We start from the raw sequence: 24270 nt of genomic DNA on the forward strand, positions 1-24270 counted from the left end.
CCCGCGACTGCATCCGTTCTGCGGTGGTATGACTCAACGGCAAATTGCAGCCGCGGCGCGCACTTGATTGTACGCACTGTAGTATGAACTAGGAATAATTTGATAATCTCTTTCCGATCCGACTGGCACAAAGTCATAGTTACTTTACCACGGGCGGTATGCCACCCATCAGTTTGCCTTCGTACCAACATCATCGAGGATCATGAGATTTCTTTTTCAAATGAACCCTTGTGACCATAGTCCTTATGTAACATCTCTGACGAGAGAATGGGTTTGTCTGTTATCAGTATGCTTCGCCTTTCGTCAATTGTTCGTATCACACATATAGCATATTACTGAAAAATCTTCCTTGTGCACTATATACACGTACAAGTCCGTACCCGGGACCTCTGGATCTGTAGGCAGGAACTCTGACCACTAGACCATAGAGGCTGTCTTGAGTGAAATATATCGGACTGTAATTAAAATATCTCTTTTGTCACCTAGAATATTTTTTAAAATATATTGATGTAATTTAGGGATATAGCTTAGTCAGTTCAACTACCAAACTATGGGCTAGACCGCCGGAGTTGGATTCCCAGCAAGGGGAAAATTTTTTCTCCTCTCCATAGCGTTCAGATCGGCTGTGGTGCCCACCCAGCCTCCAATCGAATTGCTACCGGGGGGGGGGATATATCTTCAAAGGCAAAACGACCAGGCCTTGAAGCTGATCACTCCACTTTATCTAGTGCTGAGGTCAAAATCGTGGAACTGGACCTCCACTTCCCCATATTCCTTCATGGCATGGTCCTTCATTACGTTATTGAGTATGGTACAGGGATAACTTTACCTCTAATCTTTCAGGGGCAGGGAAATTTTGCTTTTAGGCGATATTAAGGTTAATAATAGTAGATAATTTGTTTATTTCTCCATGTAATGCAGAACAAGAAGTTCTAGGAAGAAAAAGTCGCCTACTTACCTTTAATACGACATGGACCGCATAAAAAATGAGCCTTCGACAATTCTTCGTTGCCGCGTGAACGTCTTAACGAAGTTTGTTACCTAATAATGATAGGAGGATACAACGACAGATCCAGAGTCAGACGCGTCCAACAATTCTTCTATTATTGCGTGTATTTATAGCCGCAGGGACGTGTTTACCAACCGTTGCCTAGCAATAACAGGAAGGGATACACATACAGACACACATTCTAATGGGAGGGATTTATGCAGTAAGACGTTGAGATGGGATCAGGTACCAAGCCTCATAACGATCAGTTCAGGCCAAAGGCTAAAGGGGCGCTGATTCACAGACACACAGATAGCATGTAGACTACATAAACCTACTTTGGGAAAGTAGGCTAAGAAGTATTACGAGTATAACTACAAAGTACACAAAATAGATCATATATATATATATAGAGTGACGGGAATTAAAATTTCGCATGTTTACTATATATATTACTGAATGGGGGGGGGGCATGCTGTAGCGTAGTTGGTTGAGGGGCTATGCTACAACCCGGAAGGTCGCGGGTTCAAGTCCCGATGAGGTCATTGGATTTTTTTTCAATTGACCTAATCCTTCCGGTCGCACTATGGCCCTGGGGTTGACTCAACCTCTAACAGAAATGAGTACCAGGTATTAATTAAATAATTTTCCTGGGTAGTAAAGCGCGGTCGGCACGTAAGACTGACAACCTAACCGCCATCTTTGAGCCGATTGCCTAGATCAAGAGACTCCAAACTACGGCCCGCGGACCACATCCGGCCCGCGGGCCACATCCGGCCCACGATGTGATTTTATCCGGCCCGCGAAAGAATTGTGCAGAAGTGCGCCAATTGAACTAATTTTCCAATGAGTACTGGCAAAAAAAATACTTGTTCATAGATTTCAACTGATGTTTGTAATACCTCTCAACTATTAGTATTTTTTCGTGGCTTCGGCGATGAACTTAATGTCACACAGGAATTAGTGTCACTTCACAGCATGCATGGCACTACAACAGGAGATGATATCTTCAAAGAAATACAAAAAACACTAACAGAATATAATTTGGACTGGAACCGTCTGCAGTGCGTGACAGTTGATGGAGGAAAAAACATGTCTAGTATAAAAATATGTTTGGTTGGCCAAATCACAAAAACTTGTGAGCATGCAGGAATATCAAAGCCAATGTTTCTTCACTGTGTTATCCACCAACAAGCACTCTGTGCAAAACACGTTGATATGAGCTCTGTTTTAAAACCTGTTATTTCTATCGTCAATTTTATTCGCTGTCATGCACTTAACCATCGCCAGTTTCGGTCTTTTCTCGAGGATCGTGATTCCGAGCTTATTTACCTGACATATTATACTGCAGTTCGATGGCTTAGCTGTGGAAAGGTTCTTTCGCGCTTCTTTCAGCTCAGGAATGAAATTGATATACTTCTTACGGAGAAAAACCATCACGAACCACTTTTATCAGATACCGAGTGGCTTTGGAAATCAGCATTTTTTGCTGATCTGGTGAACCATATGAACAATTTGAATTTAAAGTTGCAGGGTGAAAATAACTTTGTTTATTTATTTGATTGATTTATTTGAACTTATCAAGGCATTCAGAGCAAAGTTGATACTTCTGGAAAGCCAAGTGAAAAATTGTAACTTTGTTCATATGCTATACCGTGCAGAGTTGCATAAAAAGGGGGAAGCAGAATTTCCTTCCTCGTTTGCAAATTTAGTCATTTCAGACTTGAAAGAACAATTTCGGAAGCGATTTGCTGATTTGGATGCCAGTGCTCAGGAAATTAGTTTGTTTCAAAATCCATTTGACTGTGATGCTGCAGATGTCGCAAGTCAAATTCAAATGGAAATTATTGAAGTTCAGGAAAATTATCATATATTAAAGACAAATACAGGGAAAGAAATTTGATCGAATTTTATAAAGTTCTGAACTCTGAGCAATTTTCAAATTTAAAGAAATTTGCTTGTAAATTTATCTCCATTTTTGGGACGACATGTCTGTGTGAACCAACTTTTCCCCAGATGACGTACATCAAGTCGAAATACGGGGCAAATTTATCCGATGAACATTTAAAGTGATTAGCGTTTCAAAATTTGAACCTCAATTTAATCAGATTTTAAGAATGCAAAAAGAGTTCCATCATTCACATTAATTGTTTTATTATAATTTGTTGTAATGAAAATATGAGCATTTGCTGCTACTGTCTGTTGTCATTAATATACGATAATTTATTCTCACGTACTTTGTAATTATTTTATGAAATTCTGTGCTTTCAATAAAACTCATATACCTAGAGTTATTAATTTATCATTTTATTCGGCCCATTGAAAGTGCTGAATTACCTAATGTGGCCCGCGGTTCGAAAAGTTTGGAGACCCCTGGTCTAGATAATGTGGGACCCTCAACGTCTCACAGCCCTATGGGCCTTCACGGCATGTTACAGGGATCGCTTTACTTTACTTTACTTTACTTTTTATTACTGAATAGGAGAAAGTCGCGTACCATTCACTCAGCATTCTGTATATGTGTATTTTACCACCTGAACTTCAGTTAGAGTTGAGGATATCGTGTCAGAATCATTTATTAATGATTAAATTTCTATATCATTTGGTATCAATATAGAGCAAGTGCAGTCAGTGGCAATAACTGATAGCCATTTAACAGTTTTGTACTGCAGAATGTGTATGTTGCTGTCTTGTCACCGGAATGCAAGGCAAAATCACAACGTAAAAGTAACTAACAGATGTTTTGAGAATGTGGCACAGTTAAGATATTTGCGAACGACAGTAACAAATCAAAATTTGATTCAGGAGGAAATTAAAAGGGGATTTAACTGGGGTAATGGTTGCTACCATTCGGTTCAGAACCTTTTGTCTTCACGTCTGCTGTCTAAAAACATAAAAATTAGAATGTACAAAATAATTTTTCCTGTGGTTCTGTATTGGTGTGAAATTTGGTCTCTGACATTGAGGCAGGAATATAGACTGAGGGTGTTTGAGAACATGGTGCTGAGAGTATCTTGACCGAAGAGAGATGAAGTGATGGGAGGTTGGAGAAAACTACATAATGAGGAGCCTCATAACTTGTACTCGTACTTTTCGCCACGTATAATTAGAAAAATGAAGTCAAGGAGGAAGAGATAGGCAGGGCATGTAGCACGAATGGGGATAAGAGGAATTTATGTAGGGTAATGGTGGGAAAGTCAGAAGGAAACAGACCACTAGGATGACCAAGACATAAGTTGGTGGTTACTATTAAAATGACTCTTATATAGGTGACGTGGTGTGGATTGGATTGATCTGGCTCAGGATAGGGATAAGTGGATGGCTCTTATGAACAAGGTAATAAACCTGTGGGTTCCATAAAATGCTGGGGAGTTCTTGAATAACTGCACAACTTGCTGCCTCTCAGCAAGGGCTCAGCTCCATGAGGTTAGTTAGCACTGCAGACTCTTTCCCACGGAGCTCTCCAGGGAGTTGTCACTGTCAAAGCAATCCATTGGCTGCTAAGTAAAACCTAATTGCCCAGCCTTCATATTGTTGATATTTTGTTGCACGTCCTCAAAGAACTCGTTCATGCATTTATATTAGGTGGTAAACTACGTACCTTGTTCACATATGCACCAAATAATATTGGTCAAAATATTTATGACCAACTACAGAGCAAAGTTAAATATATTGTCACGTGTCTTTAGTTCGAATCCTGTCGGTCACGTGTGTAAGTCCAAATCCCACTTCTGACACCAGTGTAACGTTCAATAAACCAATTAACAATCCGGACGGCGTCTTCAGTAACTCACAACACGTTACAATATATATAAAAACAGCTCTAGAAGAGCATGAACAGTATAAAATGAAACGTGACAAAAGTATTTTACCATATACATCCGTGATGGGCGTATGTGCTTAAATATTTCTATCGTGTTTCACCTTATATCTTCTTTAAGGTATCTTAATTGGATGACCAATTTAAGTTTCTTTAAAGACGATATAAAAATCTTAAATTGACGATTCATGTGAGGTTATTTAAAGAGGGAGAAATGATTTCTGGAAGTGTTCACAGTCAGATGATAACGGGTTGTGAGCTTCAGAATGAAGAACTATAAAAGAAGAGATGAGGAAGTGGCTGTCGTAACAACTAGTCTCTGTAGAGAATTGAATTGGGTGGCCTCTGAACGCAAGGCAGACTCATTGCCACTGATCTAGCCTATTCAATCCTAAATTATTATCCCATCTATCTATATGCCGAAAGCGAAATCTTCAGTGGATGACTTTCAATGTCATACTGCTTATATCACATCTGAACGGCCAGAGTAACTTCAGTTAGGGTCTTCAACTGAGATAGCTGAAACAGTAATTACTCATACAATAGGCGGGCTTTAAACACTATGTATGACGTCATGTTTGCGGCATGATTATCTCTTTGATATTCTGCTCGGGCGGCAGAGATAATGATGATCTGGGCTTGGCGAAGTGGTAGACAAGCCTCGTTCAAGCAACTCAACACTTCGAAGTGCGACAGATGTGATTTCTACTTAATCGATCTTGTGGTGTAAGTGACACGTTTGTTTTTCTTTAATTTGGTTGTCATATAAATAGTAGTTTGTGTTTTCAAATTTATTACTCTTCTCTTTTCAGTCAGAACTTTCCATTTTTTCCGTTGTATGCTCACAAACTTGTATGTGTACTTGCATTTTCTTTTGCAATAACCACAGAGACAGAGTAGACAATATAAATATATAACAGAATAAAATTTCGACTGAAACAACACAGCATTGGTTTAATTTGTGAGTTTTAAAGGTTGATGGTTACTAAGCCGAAACCAATATTTCTATGTACGATTTGAGGTTCTCACAGCGGTGGTTATGAAGAGTACTCTCTGCTTGGATATAACGCCGTGGAATCCGTTATAAGTCAACTGACGTTTCGGAGGAACGTATCACCTCCATCTTCAGGATTGAAAAATAAGCTGATTAAAAACGAGCGTGAAAACAGACCATCCGCTTTTACGCAAGTTTGCTTCTCGACTTATTTTTTGACCCTGAAGATGGATGCGATATTTTCCTCTGAAACTTTGGTTTCCTTTCAGCGGAGTACATGGCTTTATATCCCAGAAGATAATATTTTTCAATACTGTTTGATTCATTTTTCAAAATGTTTGAGAGGAAATGTTTTATGTGGTCGTGTGATATCTTTTTTTGAAAGAACTTAAGTTACTAGAATTTGTACAGAAAGTGCTAAGGCACATATGTTGAGCCCATTTCATTAGTTTTTGTAAGATTGTGTGTTTAGGTTGAAATGTTAGACGGCTGGCCGGAAGGCGAGGAGACGGAACCGCGGCTGACTCTTCGCATTCCTTGTCAGTCGATCGATTTGTTTTTAGAAAAGACTGTTAAGCATCAGCGGAAAGACCCGGTCAGGTTTCGCTTAGCGCGACAAGGCATGTCCGGCAAGATGCCGACCTCAGGGATTTCGCACGCGCAGCTTTCGCAATTGAAAAAAAAGCTGAATCTTGGGATTGAGAAAAGAGGCCGTTTCAGGCACTCTGTTTCTAGCAGTTGCCAGAATTGAACGAGTAGAGCAAAGCGTGCCTGCGGAAGACCTTGGGATGGCGCCATTGTTCTTCCTGTGCTTCGTGTTTAGCGCGGGTGAGTACTTGTCTGTGGTCGGGTCACTGATGGCTTAGTAGAACTTTTGGGTTTCATTATTTTGGTAGTTTAATGTGTTTTAGACGTTAAAGGTGTATAAGTGTTTCAATTTTATTATATATATTTCATTTTTGTTGTTGTTTGGACAACTCGAGTTTTTGTGACCCTCCCAGTGAAGCATGCTTTCCACAACGTAGGTTAAGAGATATCCACGGACATCCGATAGGGGGTGAGTACAGTCCATGCCCCCTATCAGGGCACAACACATACTCCGACCCAGCACACCAAGTGACGGACTGACTACGTGGACTGAGTGGTGAACAGAGAGAAGTATGACTGATAGAGATCATTTGAGCTGCTTCGCTTCTCCTGTTTTCCTTCTAGTAACTATAGCGGAGAATTTGCAACATCCCAGGCAGGTAGCCCGGTTGGGAGAAATATGAAAAGAGCTCAGAATGTCGAGGGTAAATCTTTTGGATAGCAAATACCTGAAAACTCCATGTTTTCATAAAGTGGTATGTGATGAGTTGGCTTACGGCAAGGTGCAATCTTAGGATTTTGCATTAGTTTTAGTGATCCAATGGGTTCATATACTGTGCTATCAGTTATCTTGTTTGTTAGTGAGTCGTGGTATTTACGCTTCCCAACACAGAAACATTTCTACAGAATGGTCCCAGAGCCATTTACACATGTTAAGCTAAATATAATCGCTCCTACTTCTTAGCACAAAATTACAAATTTTGATAATAATGACATTGACAAGAATACGATTATCCATATGCAACGCTATTGATATTACGCCCTAATTGGGCAATCAAATGGGGACGAAATTGCTCACGTCTGTTTCCAGCAGGACGGCCCTATTATACAGTCAATTTTTGCCGCCATGGAACTTTTGATAAAGTAATAATTTCCACGAATATTTCGTCACCGCGGGCAGCCGACCTTGGTGATGGAATGATGCAACTAAAAAAGTTGAGGTTTCCGGCAAAAGAATAATTTTCAAAATGTATCTGACCACTCAAATCATCAACAATTTCTTCATCTGATTTTGAATATGATGGATTTACATACAGTTCACCGTTTGTGTTCATATCACTACTGAAATATGTTTTCGTGATTCATTAGCACGGATGTTTGGCCACAGAAATCACTACTTTATTTACAAACTTATTTGCATTGAAATGTGCATCTTACAAGGACAACTCTCGCCGTCTCAAACCTAAATAAATCACCATAGATTTTACTGAAACCAGCCCTCGAAACAAAAATTGGTATGTCTTTTTAAAGAATGCTTGTAAATACATGCATATAAGTACGTGGAGGTTACTTCTAATATTCGATCTAACTTATATAATTAAGGTGTGTAGGCCTACAGCACCGTCATTCTGAAAATTGCTGTAGCAGTGGGTATGTGGGTTTAAAAAATAGGTAAATTTGTCCCTGTAGCAGGCCCATAGAGGCACATAGGGTTGTGAGACTTCGAGTCTCCCAAATTTTCTAGATAATCAGCTCACAGATGGCAGTAAGGTTGTCAGCCTTATGCGATGGCCGCCCTTTACCCCTCAGGAAGATTCCTGGTACTCATTTCTGTTAGAGGCTGAATCGACACCAGGGCCATAGCGCGGCTGAAAGGATTAGGTAAATTGAAAAATCCATTGACCTCATCGGGCTTTAAGATAATTACACTAATGTAATGTACGTAAGGCGCGAGCCAGAAGAAACCGGACCTCGCACTACGACCTTCAATGATCTATTGCTTCACCTTGGATTAGCCCTTTAAGATAACTACACTAACTTACAATGTAAATTTAATGCTGATTTTAGCCTGAAGACATTGTGCAAACATCTTGACATAGCTGTCCATGTCGCCATTTTTGAAGATATTTCTTGAATAATTAGGATTAACGGTAAGGTAGAAAAATACGGCTCAATTTCATATTAATTAAGGGCCACACTGTCTATACTAGTACCCTTGCAAAATTTGAATTCTCAAAAAGAATAAACAGATGGAAGGGTTTGATTAGAAAAAGTATCTGAAGAAGGGTAGGCAACAGGGGAATAAGAGGAATTACATACTGAAGAGCTGGGGCCGCGCCATGGCTCAAGCGGTTAGTCGCTGGCTTCCCACCGCGGCGGCCCGGGTTCGCTCCCGGGTCTGATCAAGTGGGATTTGTGGTGGACAAAGTGGCGCTGGGGCAGGTTTTCTCCGAGTACTTCGGTTTCCCCTGCCAATCTTCATTCCACCAATTGCTCCACAATCAGCCTCACCTATCATCTGAGGCTGGTACAATAGGCCAGAAGTGTCCGCAGTACAAGGGACTTAGTCCCACCCTACTAGCAATAAAGAAAAATAATACTTTCGTATTCTTATGTCTGTCTGCAATTTACAATTTCTGCTGGCCCTCAGCAGAGCTGCTATTTTCAGGTCCGACTCCTTCGGGACTCTTGATCACATTTTACTGTCTGAAATTCAAGACTCTCGCAACCTAGAGGGCCAGGTTCCCGTATTTTTATCCCCCAGGAGCAGAGTGGCCTAGTTATACTCCCAGGCACTTGATTCTCTTTTCGTCGCCTCCTACGACTCGCGGAGCTACGGTGGAGGTATTCGACTCCGCCTACATACTGGAGTTTCCCTTGGAGTCAGAGTCAGAGTCAGGGTCAAAGTTACTTTACGACTTTCAGCTTACCGCCAATCACCTCGTCTTCGTTACAAGCCCCGTGAGACTCAGGACCAGTAATTTTATTTTCCAACTGAACAATTGCGGTTATAGTCCTTACGTAAGATCCTCTCTGACGGTGTTACAAGAGGATGGGTCTGTCGTTTAGAATTGCTGCTGGTCCTCGCCAGCGCAGTTATTGACAGGTGTGAGTACCGAGGGACTCATGACCAGATTTTATTGTCACAAAATCGAGACTCTCCAAACCTGAACAACCAGATCCCCATATCTGTTTCCCCCCGGAAGAGGGTGACCCGGTTATAGCCTCAGGCACTGGGTTGACTCAGTTGCGTTCTGACAATTACAGGCACAGATATAGTTCTGGGAAGAACCATGGGCCGCAGGGAAACTCTACCTTCAAGAGTTCCTCTACTGTTACGCATGCATTCATTACAGCGGGAACATGTTTCTGGTTCCACTATTCCGGCTTTCATGTGTCATGTCACATTGCATTCAGAGGTTCCTAGGTGGGACACACAGACACAAACAGCAAAGTGATCTCATAAGGCCCCTTTTATTTTATTTTATTTTTTCGAAAGAAGGAAAGATGCTAAAAATTGTGCGAAAGAAAATTATAAGGCGGTACTGTTGGAGTTATCACCAAGAGACACGCCTGGACTGTTTGCCGTGGACCTCTGTGTTGTTACACAAACATGTTCGAGATAAGATAACGAGTAGGTATTTGAAGATCCAGAGTTCAAAGTATATTAAGGTAGCACTGTAAAGAGTCCAGGAGGCCTGGCAATTGTCTAAAAGATTGATACTTTTACAAGTTAATTTTTAATTTTAACAGGCCAGAAGCCGTAATCCGAAAAGGTCGAAGAGGGAGAAGTCATTGAAAAATGTACCAAGAAGAATTTAATTTTATTGCACTACTGAAATGTCGGTTGATAATGCAACAGGTTAATTTCACTGTTCCTGTCTCTAAGTACGATGTCCAGAGATAACCCTTTCATTGATGCACTGCTGTACATTGTAAACTTTGAGCAACATTTTGGAACCACGACTTTGTTGAATACGTACGTTATGTAACTTTCTCTCTGCAAAGGTCTGGCTGCAGTATAGATGAACTACAGGACCTTTAACTGCCGTCTGTTGCTACCATTTTCCGATTCTATTCTTAACTTTTACCAGTGAACAATCCATACTTCATGATATAACACACACAAAATCAATCATTGACTGTCTCAAATATATATGAGTTTTTTCAGATAATGGGAACACTATGCTACAAGCCGGAAGATCGCGAGTTCAAGTCCCGATGAGGTCATTGGATTTTTTTCAATTGACCTAATCCTTCCGGCCGCACTATAGCCCTGGGGTCGACTCAGCCTCTAACAGAAATGAGTACCAGGAATTAATTAAATAATTTTCCTTGGGGAGTAAAGCGCGGCCGGCGCGTAAGGCTGACAACCTTGCCGCCATCTTTGAGCCGATTGTCTAGATAATATGGGACCCTCAACTTCTCACAACCCTATGGGGTCTTCACGTCCTGTTACAGGGATAGCTTTATTTTTTTTACCTAATCCTTCTAGCCGCATTATGGCCTTGCGGTCAATTCAGTCTCTAACAGAAATAGGCACCAGGAATCTTCATGGGAGGTTAAGGACGGCCGGCGCCTAAGGCTGACAACCTTACCGCCATCTGTGAGTCGATTGTCTAGAAAATGTTGGAGCCTCGACGTCTCACAACCCTCTGGGCCTTCATGACCTATTACCGGGATAGTTTTGGCTGAAAACTGGATGAATGGAACAAAAAGAAAGGCAGCAGTGTTTATGCAATGACGCGGTAAAGACGTTCCCCAGTATCGAATGAACACTCAGCAACAGAGAAACTGTTGGAAGCCATGTTTCATACGCGGTCCTTGCTGAGGCTATATAATAAAAACCAACGAGAAAACGTAAATCAGTGAACATGTTCATAGTATAGGACAAGGCGAAGCGAGACATAGAAAACACAAGAAGTTTAAACTTTGCGGTGGTCACGCTTAGGACCGTTCATGTGACTGAGCTGCCGTTGTAGAATAAAATACGTAAGATAGTCCTGATCTGCTTTGCAAAGCCTGGGCTGGCGGAGGAATTATATATAGTGTAAAAGGAAGAATTTTCAGTAACATGCTATAAGTGCAATACGTACACTTGACGAAAGGCCAAGCATAATCATAAGAGACAAACTCATCTTCTCGTCAGAGAGGATGTTACGTAAGGACTATTTCCGCAAAGGTTCAGTTGAAAAAATCTCTGGCCATGGGGTCTCTAGGGTCTTGAAGACGAACTGATTGTCGGTAAACCGCCAGTCGTAAAGTAACTTTGACTTTAACTTTGATATAAAGCACCGATTAAATCAATAATAACTTATGATTTCCCTTCCTGGGAATTAGCCGCAGTCACCTAACTCTTAAAATTGCAGCACCTGCAAAACTAGGTTCTCCGCACCATTGGAAATTCTCGATTTCCACATGGCTTTCAAAGTTCCTGGAATAGTAAGTCAATTAGGACACTACCACTTCCTTCCAAATCCTCTCAAATTCATCCTTCATCAATCATCCTACCTTTCGGCTGTATACAATGTAGACTCTGACGATGTCATAAAATGTCCCACGAACCAGAAGAAATTGTATGAACTGAATGACCGAAATTTTTGTTGCATCTTCATACCACATATTGGTAAATATATGTGTCTTATTGATACACGCGTTTCCATCCAAATGGTCTGCATTTCGCGTATCTTATCCGATAAAGCAACACATAGTTCAAAGTTTGTCTGCTAGTCAGATGGATACTTCATGATATTCGTCCTCAAATCCTTACATTTACACCATGTCCATTACCACTTAAATTAAAATAGATACTGTATAATAATAGGTTTACATGAAATTATGAGGTAAAATTTGTTTGCTATCAGCTAAAGACTTTAAAAAAGCGTTGTAATTCACGTTAGAAACCATGTTGAAACTACAGTGCTTCCCAATGGGTCCCAAATTTCTGCATTACCATATTCTGCATGAAATTGAACTGTATTCGCTGTTTTCTGTTTATTTTCAGGTTTAGAAATGCATAAGCACTTCATCCAAACAAGCTCGGTTTTCGTCCACTGGCATAGATAGTCAGTGAAGTGAACACATTTCATGACCTCAGCTCAACTTCAGTCATGGCGGTCAGTGTAATTACATCAATAAAGAACATAATTGGATTCAAGGGCAGCACAAGGAAAGGTCCTGAAGAGAGAACTGAAAGAGACGAATCGCTGGAGCCTGTTCCCACTGTGGGGTTCCGTGTAAGCTATACGAGAGGCACATCTAAGTTATATGTTCGGGTGCTCGGCGCTAGACACCTTCCCTCTAAAGTTGGCGTCACTCATGCTATTGGTTACACAATTAAGGTTTGTATCTGTACTTTAGATATAGGTGAGTTTCTTTTGGCCGCGCCATAGCTCAAGCGGTTAGTCGCTGGCTTCCCATCGCGACGGCCCAGGTTCGATCCCGGTCTGGTCAAGTGGGATTTTGGGTGGACAAAGTGGCGCTGGGGCGGGTTTTCTCCGAGTGCTTCGGTTTCCCCTGCCAATCTTCATTCTACCAATTGCTCCACAATCACCCTCACCTATCATCTGGGGCTGGTACAATAGGCCAGAAGTGGCCGCAGTACAAGGGACTTAGTCCCGCCCCACTAGCAATAACAGAAATAGGTGAGTTGCCAGCTTCCCGCTTCTGTAGCTTCACATCCGGGAAAAAGCCCCGCGATGCCCTTTGAATATCAGGTTTTATGAGCCCCTGGAACACCTGCCAGGAATATAACCCCGGTCGTCCTGCCCATAGTCTAGTTGCTATACTGACTGGGCTTCCCGGTTAAGAATGTGTGAAGCTTTACCTCCAGTTCAACACTCGGATTCATGATGTGATGCGTAATTAAACACAGGGACAACTTTAACTTAACGAGATTTGAGGTTCTCATGGCTGTGACTATGAAGACTAAAGTAATATTTCTGGAATTTGCTGCCCTGTAGTCCGGTACAAGTCTGACGACGTTTCAGAGATAAGTACTGCCTCCATCTACAGGGTCTATGAGTAACGGACTGAACAAACGAGAAGTAGCAAGCAACAAGTCTTACAGTACTTGTTGCTGGTTACGTAACTTTGAAGCCAGAAATTCGATTTCAGATATAATAACAATCTTAAATGCTGTGTATTTCTTGACCAGCTGAGCGACTACCAGTTTTTCAAAAAGTATAACCCTCTACCATGAGCATTGTTAATCAGTGAGTTAATTTTTAGCGAGTGAACTCATCGGTTGGAGTGAAGAGACCATATCGATGGTGACATTCCTAGAGTTTACATATTTCGGTTCAAGCTGGCGATATTACTGACAAGGCTCTGTGTGTCACTAATGATGGCAATGCTGAACGCTATATGAACTGCTCATATGTGACAGAAAGAGTAAAACATATTTTTCAAGAATGCGAACTACATGAATATAAATATGTGGTCCTGCAGGGGTGGGCAAATCAAGTATATTACCCCTCCCGGAATCTTGGAAGAAATCAAAATTGGAAAGAGAAATATTTGGGCCAATATTAATGCCCCAAAACTAAAATTATTTTTAATATGGTGTCATCATATTTTTCAGAATAGACACCCACAGCGATAATTCTAGGGCGATTAATAAAAATATTCTTAAACGGCTCAAAAGCAAGCTTGTAAGCAATTTTTCTAGGTGTCGCTCCATCCCTCCCCCTTTCTGGACCCCCTGAAAAAATCCTGTATGTCCCCAAGAACATAAACATATTGGATAGGAGGATACCAAAGATCGCTGCAACATCATGGAATTTCGAAAGAAGAAATGTAAATACAAATTGTGGGATTTTGCAAGATATAAGACGTGTGGGAGAATTAAAATAATCATGATGAAAATCGTCATTTACGTTGCCTTCTTTCTTCTTTTCTCTCACTATATCAAAAGCTACATCACTGCTTAAAAGGACGACATTAAAATAGGGAATGTGACTATTAGCGCTGTAACGATGGTTTTAAAAAATACAATTTCAGTTGCCCGAAAGGGGCCGATGAATGGCCAGCTCTTCGCAAAGCCACATGACAGGAACTTCTGCCAGGACAATAAAATTTATAATAAACTGACTTGAGTGGAGTACTTAAAGAATCTTCTAATACAACAATTGTATACGTTGAAGACAGATGTTCATGCGGTGATCATGTAATTGTCACCAGTATGGTTGTTGCGGAGTCCTTGAAAGGATAAATAATTCTCTTGAGCAGGGTCCTTCATAACAAAGTAACATTCACTTAGCCGGTCAGGAAGTTCGTTGCCTTAACAGAATTCGAATATTCATTACAACGTTCACACCAGTCCGCTATTGGACTTTGAACTGAGCCACGTGGTTTCAGTAAAGGCCCTTATGCCCTATTTCTTTAAAATCCTTCTTAATATCATCTCTCAGTTCATGCCTACTCCTTCCAAATGGTCTCTTTTATAAAGACCTGGAAGCTGTTCTTCAAGGCAGCCACCTGTGAGATACTTATGTAGACCAATTAAAAAGTCCCCTCCAAATGTTCCAATCTGAAGCCAAAATTCTGTCATTATTATACGTCTAAGGCACGCAGTAACGTAGTTGGATGAGGAACTATGCTACAAGCCGGAAGGTCGTGGGTTTGATTCCCGATGAGGTGATTTTTTTTTCAATTGACCTAACCCTTCCAGCCACACTATGGCCCTGGGGTCGACTCAGCATTTAACAGAAATGAGTACCAGGAATCTTTCTGGGAGGTAAAGGGTTGCAGACGCGTAAGGCTGACAACCTTACCGCCATCTGTTAACCGATTGTCTAGAAAATGTGGGACCCCCCAACGTCTCACAACCCCATGGGTCTCCATGGCCTGTTACAGGGATAGCTTTACTTTTTTTTTATTATACTTTTAAGAAATTTTGAGGCAGAACATCCTTGGCCAAAGTCAAAGTCGAAAAGTCAAAGTTACTTTACGTCTGGCGGTTAACTCCAAAAAGTTCGACTTGGCATCAAGCCCCTTGAGACTCACGACCACAATTTTTTTAACTAAACCCTTGCGGTAATAGTCCTTATGTAATATCCTCTCTTATAAGAAGATGGTTTTGTCTTTTATGAATATGCTTGGCCTTTCGTCAAGCGTACGTATCGTACTTAGAGCATGCCATTGAAAGTTCTCTCTTATGCACTATATACAAATTCTCTGTTGGTACAGCCCAAAACATCCGCAGATTTTGTATAGTCTGGTTGACCTAAATATCCATTGCAAGTTTTGTGTACTTCGGTGGAAACTCTGCCGGAATTCACATTTGAATGAAAATGATGCACTTTTTGTGTAAATTCGTCTCCTGCATTTTACCTCTTCATTCAAAGCGTGTTCAGTAGCAAAACATATGATCGATGTGGTGTAATTTTATTTTCGGCCATCTTGTAGACATTACTCTGTCTAGGATACGAACAGGAATGTATTAAGCATGATTTAAAACGCTTCACTTTTCCATGATATGTAAGCAATATCCGTCTTTTAGTGCACTCAATTTTACTTGAGCTTCACTTTTGTAGGTAATTGAATCCATTCAGATAAGTTTAATCATTCCGTCACGGCCATTAAACATCTGTTCATTAATATTACTTACTTACTTACTTACTTACTAAGAGAGCTGAGTCCTTCTTGAAGAGCCGTCAATTCTGCAGCCATTCAATAATTTCCCAGAATTCTATGAAACCCGAAGGTTCATTACCGTGTTCACAAGAGCCCTCCACTGGTCCCTGTCCTGAGTCAGATCAATACAATCAATACCATCCAATCCTAACCCTCTCTGATCTATTTTAATATTGTCCACGTACCTACACTTTGGTCTTCCCACTGGTCCCTTTCCTTCTGGCTTTCCCACCAATATCCTAGATGCATTCCTCGTCTCCCCCGTTCGTGCTACATGCCCTGCCCACCCCATCCTCCTTCACTTAATCATTCTAATTATACTTGGAGAAGAGTACAATTTGTGAAGCTCCTCATTATGTAGTTTTCTCCAACCTCCTGTCACCTAATCCCTCTTTGGTAATATATCTGCAACATTAATTTATGATCGTAAAATTAAATTAAACTAAATCTTGTAGAAACCACTACAGGTAGATTCTCTCCAGATAAGTCCTTAATTACTTAAGTTGTTCTAGAACAGCAGTGGTGTTACTGACTAGTTCATAAGCCACATCGCTTGGACTCGTGATTTAATTCTTAATATTATTCCTTGTTTTAGTGTAAACTCTTTCGCTCAAATTAAAATGGTAACGGATATGTAAAAAGTAAGTAAAAAAAGTAAAGCTATCCCTGTACCAGGCCGTGAAGGCCCATAGGGTTGTGAGACGTTGAGGGTCCCACATTATCTAGACAATCGGCTGATGATGGCGGTAAGGTTGTCAGCCTTACGCGCCGGCCGCGCCTTACTCCCCAGGACAATCATTTATTTAATTCCTGGTACTCATTTCTGTTAGAGGCGAGTAAACCCCAGTTCCTAGTGCGGCTGGAAGGATTAGGTCAACTGATAAGAATCCAATGACCTCATTTTTATTTATAGCACTACTTCCCGTTGACTTAACTGATTATTCTAGTACACAAGGAACGAGTAAAAGTCACCAGTATTTTATCGTCAGAAATTAAATTTATGTTGAAGAAAGCAGTCTTCTGGGATTTGGCACCGTGTATATGTGGTGTTAACCGAGGTTTCGGAGGAACGTATCGCCTCCATCTTCAGGGTAGAAGGAAAAATATAAGAAATCCGTAGGCGAAGAGACCGTGAGANCAATCAAGATTTCAGCTTTGAAATAGAAAATGTTTCAATCGTTAAGAAAGACAAACCTCTAAGCGAAATACTCAGTGGGAGCAATTTTCTGGTCTTTACAATTTACGCTGAAGACGCCAAAAAGAAGAGACTGGTAATTGGCGCTGCTACCTGGCCTTTGGATCACACATTGTTTACACACAAATTGCATGCACTTGACTTCGGAGACAATGAAGAGCTGGAGACGTCAGATATCTGGAGGAAAACTGAAGAAATTTCCAGTGGAATTCCAGGAATGAAACAAAAAGTTAGTAATGTCTCTATTTTATTCCTTCACACAATATGAAGAAATACAGAAATTTCACACACACATAATCTGATGCTAAAATATTGTCACCTAATAGAGTGACTATAGAGGAGTTTGGATTAGTGACTCGATTTATTGCACACTTTGATACAGCATGTGACTACGCTTTACAGTTCTGTGTTACACACACGCTAATATCACAGTTACGTCTTCGCAGTCGTTGCTTGGTAGCGGCTTTCAATGGCGGACGTTCCCCTTCCACTGCGTTTCCGAACTGTACCCGGCCTCAGCTACGAACTCCTAACAGCAATAGCTCAAAACGACTGAACTCCAGCAGTTACCTGATACAACTGCTAACTGTTCCTGGTTATAACATCTCGGCACGACGGCATGGAAAATGTATCTTCCATTATTGCTGTGTTCTCCCGTTGCCGTGGAAACATACTCGTTTTCGGAGCCGTTAGTTAGCAATGGCTGTTGCGTAGTGTTTATTTTGCGGGCGTTGCTTAGCAAAGGGTCTACATGCCTCAATATGGTATATCTAGCTAAAAATAAAGAAATTAACTAAGTGATTTCATGGAATAGAGTCCGATTTGGAAGCTGCTAATCACTCTTCTAGTGAAGAAATTTTTCTCTTTTCATGGAAACCAAAACTCATTAACCTCTCTCTAGCCTGAGAAAGATTTTGCACAATTTTTTTAGACTCCTGCATATATCTCAGACTTGAGCGCAAATACTTTTATCAACAGAGTATAGATTGTAAGATTTGAGGCTTTCACGGCTGTGACTATGAAGAAAGCAGTCTTCTGGGATTTGGCACCGTGTATATGTGGTGTTAACCGACGTTTCGGAGGAACGTATCGCCCCCATCTTCAGGGTAGAAGAAAAAGTATAAGAATTCTGCAAGCGACAACACCATGAGAAACGGTAAAGCAGACTGTCTGCTTTACCGTTTCTCACGGTGTTGTCGCTTGCAGAATTCTTATACTTTTTCTTCTACCCTGAAGATGGGGGCGATACGTTCCTCCGAAACGTCGGTTAACACCACATATACACGGTGCCAAATCCCAGAAGACTGCTTTCTTCAGAGTATAGATTCTTCTCAAACTACACAATTTATTTTAATACCTTAATGCCAAGCTGTATGCTTAAGAAAGCAAATAATGTGGCTAATTGCAGACTCTAGATATTTACAAATTCACGCGGAAAACCGGCAAGCCTTTCTGAATTTTTCTTCTCTCAGTTGCCACCATATCAGTCGGCTTCCGACTGAAATATCGACATCCTTTTATGGAAGTCATATAATGCAATCCGGTATTCTTTTCTGCAGATAGAAGAGAAGAACCACCAGTTGGAAGTGACGCTCTGTTATACTCGAGGCAATCCCGAGGAAGGCGAAACCGACACGCTTACTATGGGAGTCACCAAGTTGCGCTGGAGTATTGCAGCTACGCGGGAGTGCCAAGAGAAGAATGGTCTGTATTATTATTCGTTTGTTTCCATCGTAAGAACAACGAGTTATGAAGGTAACATGCCCCTTCTTGTGCTAACTCTTTTCGTCTCTGTTCATGTGTCAATTATAGCATTTAAATTTCTTGTTCTAAAATTTTACGTTTCTAAAACCACATTATGTGTTTGGTAAGACGTGATCCAGCAAAAATTTCCATTGCGTATTACTGCTTATTCTGTTCAATCAAAATTATATTTTCTTGCTTTGTTAAGTAGGTGCGGCCCTTCGAAGCCAGAGCAGACACTGAGGATAATCAAAACTATGTACTGAAGAGGATATTTTGATCTAAGAAAGAGGAAGTACGAGAAGGGAAAGAAAATCGCACAAGTGGCTTCATAATTTTTGCTGTTCACAAGATATTACTTTGGTACTAAACTCATGGGCAATAGGATGGACGACAGATGCAGCAGGCATCAAGGAGGGGAGAAATATCCTAGAAAAAATTTAGTCGGTAAAACTGAATGATCACTTAGGGGACTTAGGTGTGGATGTAGTATAGAAGAATGTAGGTAAAGCTCCATCTTAGCCTTCTGCATTAGATAGAGGTGACTGGTTAACTACACCGCTTTCCCCATGGAGAATGAGCCCCTCATACCCACTCGATAAGGAGCTCGGAAAGTTCTAAAGTCGGTCTGCACGCAGTGACGGCCCCTCGCTGAAATCCGAACTTCCAGCCTCTGGCCTTTTCGCCACACTGAATAAACCAGCCCGCCCATCCAGTCACGGATGGAAGAATGATGGAAAGAAAGCTCGTGTGAAGAGGATGTGACCGATATCCACTGGCTCAGATACAAGTATGATGCATAGGCTACGGGCTGGTAAACTGGCGATTGATTCCCGTGAGTGACAGGGATTTTTCTTTTCGTTACCGCAGTCGATACGGCTTTTATGTCCACCCAGCCCTCTGTCTAATAAACACCGTGGGCTCTTTCCGTTATGGTAAAGAGACCAGTGCATGAAGTGATTATATGCCTCCATTTAAAGCCGAGGTTAAAATCCACGGAGCTGTGACTCCGCAATCCCCTACACCTGCCTGGCGAAATGTTTAAGCACAGAGACAATTTTTTGCGTTCCAATTCGTAGCCACCATCCCTTATTTCTTTCATCCCCAAATGTATGTCGCACATGTATATCGTTTGATACGGCGTTTTAACAGGTGGGAAAATTCACATAGGCCTTCTTGAAGCACTGGGGAAATTAGCCGTGTTAGATGTTCACAATTTGTCACATTTCTACGAGCAACATTGTAGAGAAAAAAATTAACTTTAATCAACTACCTGTTGTGAAGTTTGGGTGTTGCATCATTGAATATCATGGTAAAGGAATTAATTAAAGATTGCTTTACCTGCCATGGATTGGGTGGTTTCAGCTCTTTTGTACGTGAAGTTGGACGTCCTTGAGGATGGAGTTAGAAGTATTAAGGCCTGCAAAACACGGCGTTTCCCTCCGAGCATCTCTGTTCATCTTCGGCCTGACAAAGACAACTCGGCCCTTACCGTTCATATACCATCGAAATGGGAAGATCTGTCCTGCCAATTTAGTCTTTGCACCAAACCAACACTGGGTAAGTATATTTATATACCGAAATTTCTTCAGCGTCCGTTTTTAAGTTGTTACGCAATCCGAAATTTCTTACCCTCACGTTAAATATTGCCCTATCTGATTCAGTCTGATTTGCCTCACATTTTGAGTCTCAATTTTGATAGGCCTCTGCATTTGCAAAGAGAATTGCTGACATCTATTAGCCAGGTGTCCGAGTAAACGCTATCCCTGTAACAGGCTATGGAGCCCCATAGTGTTGTGAGACGTTGAGGCTCCCATATTATTTAGACAATCGGCTCACAGATGGCGGTGAGGATGTCAGCCTTACGCGCCGACCTCCCTTTACCCCCCAAGAATATTCCTGGTACTCATTTCTGTTAAAGGCTGAAGCGACCCCAGGGCCATAGTGCGGCTGAAAGGATTAGGTCAATTGACGACTCGAACCCGCGACCTTCCGGCTTGTAGCATAGTGCCTCAACCAACTCCGGTACCGCTTGCCTCCCAGGAGTCCGAATGCCTGAGAATAGTCACTGGCTGGACGACTAGGGGTAAATTCCCGGCAGGGGAACAATCTTTTCTTTCCGCCAACGTGTCGAGGGCGGGTCTGAAGCACGACAAACTTCGCATCCTGTGACATCAGGAGCTCTTTCCTCTGGGATAAATCAGCCGCGGCCTGAAGCAGATCACTCGCCTCCGTTTATTGCCGACGTTAAGAATGCTCGGAGCTTTAACTCAGTCGTGATAGCGTCGTGCTTAATTAAATACAGAGACAACAATGATATACTGTGCGCTTTTATTTTACTCTCTCATTAACAGCGTCATGGCACACAGGATCTGCACTAAAAACTCTCGAGCACATTTGATATTGGGTTACAGCTATCAACCAATATGATCAACAGACGAATATGAATTTAGTTATATTTTCTATCTCAACTTGGAAGCGTAGTTGGTTGAGGCATAATGCGACAAGTCGGAAGGTCGTGAGTTCGAATCCCGATGAGATCATTGGATTTTTTTAATTGTTTTGACCCTTCCAGCCTCATTATGGACCTGGGGTCGACTCAGTCTCTAATAGAAATGAGTACCAGGAAACTTCCTGGGGTTCAAGTGAGACCGGCGCATAAGGCTGACAAACTCACCGCCATCTGTGAGCCTGCTGTCTAGAGAAAATGTGGGAGCCTTGACGTCTCACAACCCCGTGGGTCTCAACGGCCTGTTATATAGATAGCTTTACCTTTTTTAAGGAACAAATCCTATTCTGAGCCACTTCGGTCTGCACACAAAATGAACTTACTGCAATCTGACCCCTCGTGTCCCCCCCACCTCCAGTTTTTGGCGACATGTTTTGGGTTATGCTTAAGCGTGGACAGGAGCGATACTGGAGAAGGTACACAGATGCGTTTTTATGTTTCGTGCTATGCAAATCTGTCCATTTTTCCTCATTAGTTGTAATATGCAATTTGTAGTATTCAGCAGTGATCAGATCAACGTTGAAGTGAAAGGTGTATATAGTATGAAACATGGAAGACATGAAGAACATGTACAAATTTTAGTCCAGAAAACTGAATGGAAGAAATCACTAGCTAGACCTAGGCGTAGCTGTGAGGCTAATATTGTAATGGATCTTAAAAGAAACGTAAAATCCATACAGGAGTGCACACATTTTCTTCTTGAACTTCTCTGTTCTTTCCATTAAGCTGATTCGGTACTGCGGTTATCTTGGTTTTCTGCGGTCACTGCTGTTATAAAGAATCTTATTATTACTATGGTTGTCCCTGTGGTTACAATGGTTACTTTACTCCGGTAATTGCAGTAGTGTTGTTCACTGTGCCACTTTGTTATTACCGATCGTAAAATGTAAAGATATCCATTTAACAGGCCGTTGAGACCCATAGGGTTGTGAGACTTCGAGGCTCGCACATTTTCCAGACAATCGGTTCACAGATGGCGGTAAGGTTTTCAGCCTTACTCACCGGCCGCCATTAACCTCAGGAAGCGGCCTCAGTAGTCTAGAGGTAACGTTCCCACCTCATGACTCGTACTACGTGAGTTCAAATACCCGGCGGAGGTCGGCGATTTTTTAAGGGCGGAAAAATTCAGGGAACAAGTCCTCCGGGAGGGACTTTAAGCCGTGGGTCCCGTGTTGTAGCTTTACGGCACGTAAAAGAACCTCGTATCTCCAAAGGAGGTCACTGAGCCAAATTACGGACGTTTCCCGCCCAACAGCAGTCTCTAATACCTCTGGTAGATGGGGGAAGCATTATAAATACCTCTCAGCTAGTAGAGCCGGTCTCGCTGGCTGGGCGGGACTGATGGTAAGCACCAGTACCGGTAGGATATAGAGACTGGTAGAAATCATAGAAGGAAGCACAATGGACCAATACAGGTCTACGTGCATGGGGAAACCCACCCTCTCCAATAACTAACTAACTAACTAACTAACCTCTTGAAGATTCATGGTACTCATTTCAGTTAGAGGCTGAGTCGACCGTATGGCCATAGTGCGGCTGGAAGAATTAGGTCAATTGAAAAGTCCCATGAACTCATCGGGAATCGTAGGAACTTACGAATTATATATTTAAGGTGGACTTCGGACCACTCAAAATCCTGTCCAGCAATTTTAAAGTTAAAATATTCTGATATGTGGGCTGACGATTGCACAAACGCACTGATGGACAGACACGCAAATGTCAATATCCGTCTGTCTCCTCTGTATAGAATGCAAGAAGAGACCTTATAAAAAGCCACGAGGTTGTGAAGTGGATTCATCTGGATCATGACAGGGACCAGCAACGGCTGTCGTGAACACAGTAATGAAGCGTCTGGTTTGTTTCCTTCAGCACAATCTATACACAAATAAGGTACACGTTAAATTTTACAACACGCTTCAGCCCCTCAGCCGTCATCAGATACTGTACTTGTAAATTTAAGTGATCTGCTCTACCACACCCACCCCCCCAAAAAATTAAACATTAAAATATCGTGTTATATGGAATGTGTACATTTCTTAATCAGTTTAATGACAATCAGCTTCTCAGGATTATTTTTGGTTCGTGCAGTTATTAGTTATATTGTAGCAACTGATTGATCAACTGTTTGATACTTCGCCCTCTTTTTTTCTTCCAGGAAAGAAGACGGTTTTCGGAAGGGTGGTCCTGGGGCCTGGTTCTGATCACTGGGATAGGGCGTTCCAAACTCCAGCGCTAACAATAACACAGTGGCACAGCCTTCGTTAAACAATTTCTTTCTGCGGATCTGAGGTACTCACAGCAATGATTATGAAGAGTTTTCTCTTCTGTGATGTGTAGCCCGCTAAAAGCCAATGGACCTTTCGGAAGAACACATCGCTTGAACTTTCACGGTGTAGTATTAAACCAAGCGAGAAGTCAGCAAGAATTAGACTGCACGCAGAGCAAGCAGCATGCATGAAGTGGGATCTGGACGCACTTTATTCCACATCCCCCCAAAATCGGCATAATGAAATTACAGTTTAACATTCGAGACTTTGTGTTTGTAGTTGTGACAGAGTAGCTAAAATCCCATATTCATATAAGACACTGTACTCATTACTTCTTATTCAATTGATTCATATTTGTCATAGAAATTTGATGATAAGTTTTGTAAAGAAAGTGGTCTTCTGGGATTTGGCAACGTGTATATGTGGTGTTAACCGACGTTTCGGAGGAACGTATCGCCTCCATCTTCATGGTAGAATGTCTCACGGTCTCTTCGCTTGCGGATTTCTTATATTTTTCATTCTACCTGAAG

At 41.6% G+C, this 24270-nt stretch overlaps 1 protein-coding gene across 2 annotated transcripts; it reads left to right on the forward strand.

Moving 5' to 3' along the window:
- Nucleotides 1-5345: 5345 nt before the first annotated feature.
- Nucleotides 5346-24202, forward strand: LOC111871973. Of its 2 annotated transcripts, none has more exons than XM_023865419.2 (5): nucleotides 5346-5534; nucleotides 12395-12731; nucleotides 18781-18925; nucleotides 20330-20524; nucleotides 23629-24202. In XM_023865419.2, the coding sequence occupies exons 2-5, from the start codon at nucleotides 12501-12503 to the stop codon at nucleotides 23736-23738; spliced, it is 681 nt and encodes a 226-aa protein (XP_023721187.1). In that variant the 5' UTR covers nucleotides 5346-5534; nucleotides 12395-12500; the 3' UTR covers nucleotides 23739-24202. The 2 variants fall into 2 exon arrangements, with proteins under 2 accessions (XP_023721187.1, XP_023721188.1); XM_023865420.2 differs by lacking the exon at nucleotides 5346-5534 and adding an exon at nucleotides 6392-6630.
- The last annotated feature ends 68 nt before the right edge of the window (nucleotides 24203-24270 follow it).

This window comes from Cryptotermes secundus, unplaced genomic scaffold (genome assembly GCF_002891405.2).
Source record: "Cryptotermes secundus unplaced genomic scaffold, Csec_1.0 scaffold2166, whole genome shotgun sequence".
NCBI lineage: Eukaryota > Metazoa > Arthropoda > Insecta > Blattodea > Kalotermitidae > Cryptotermes > Cryptotermes secundus.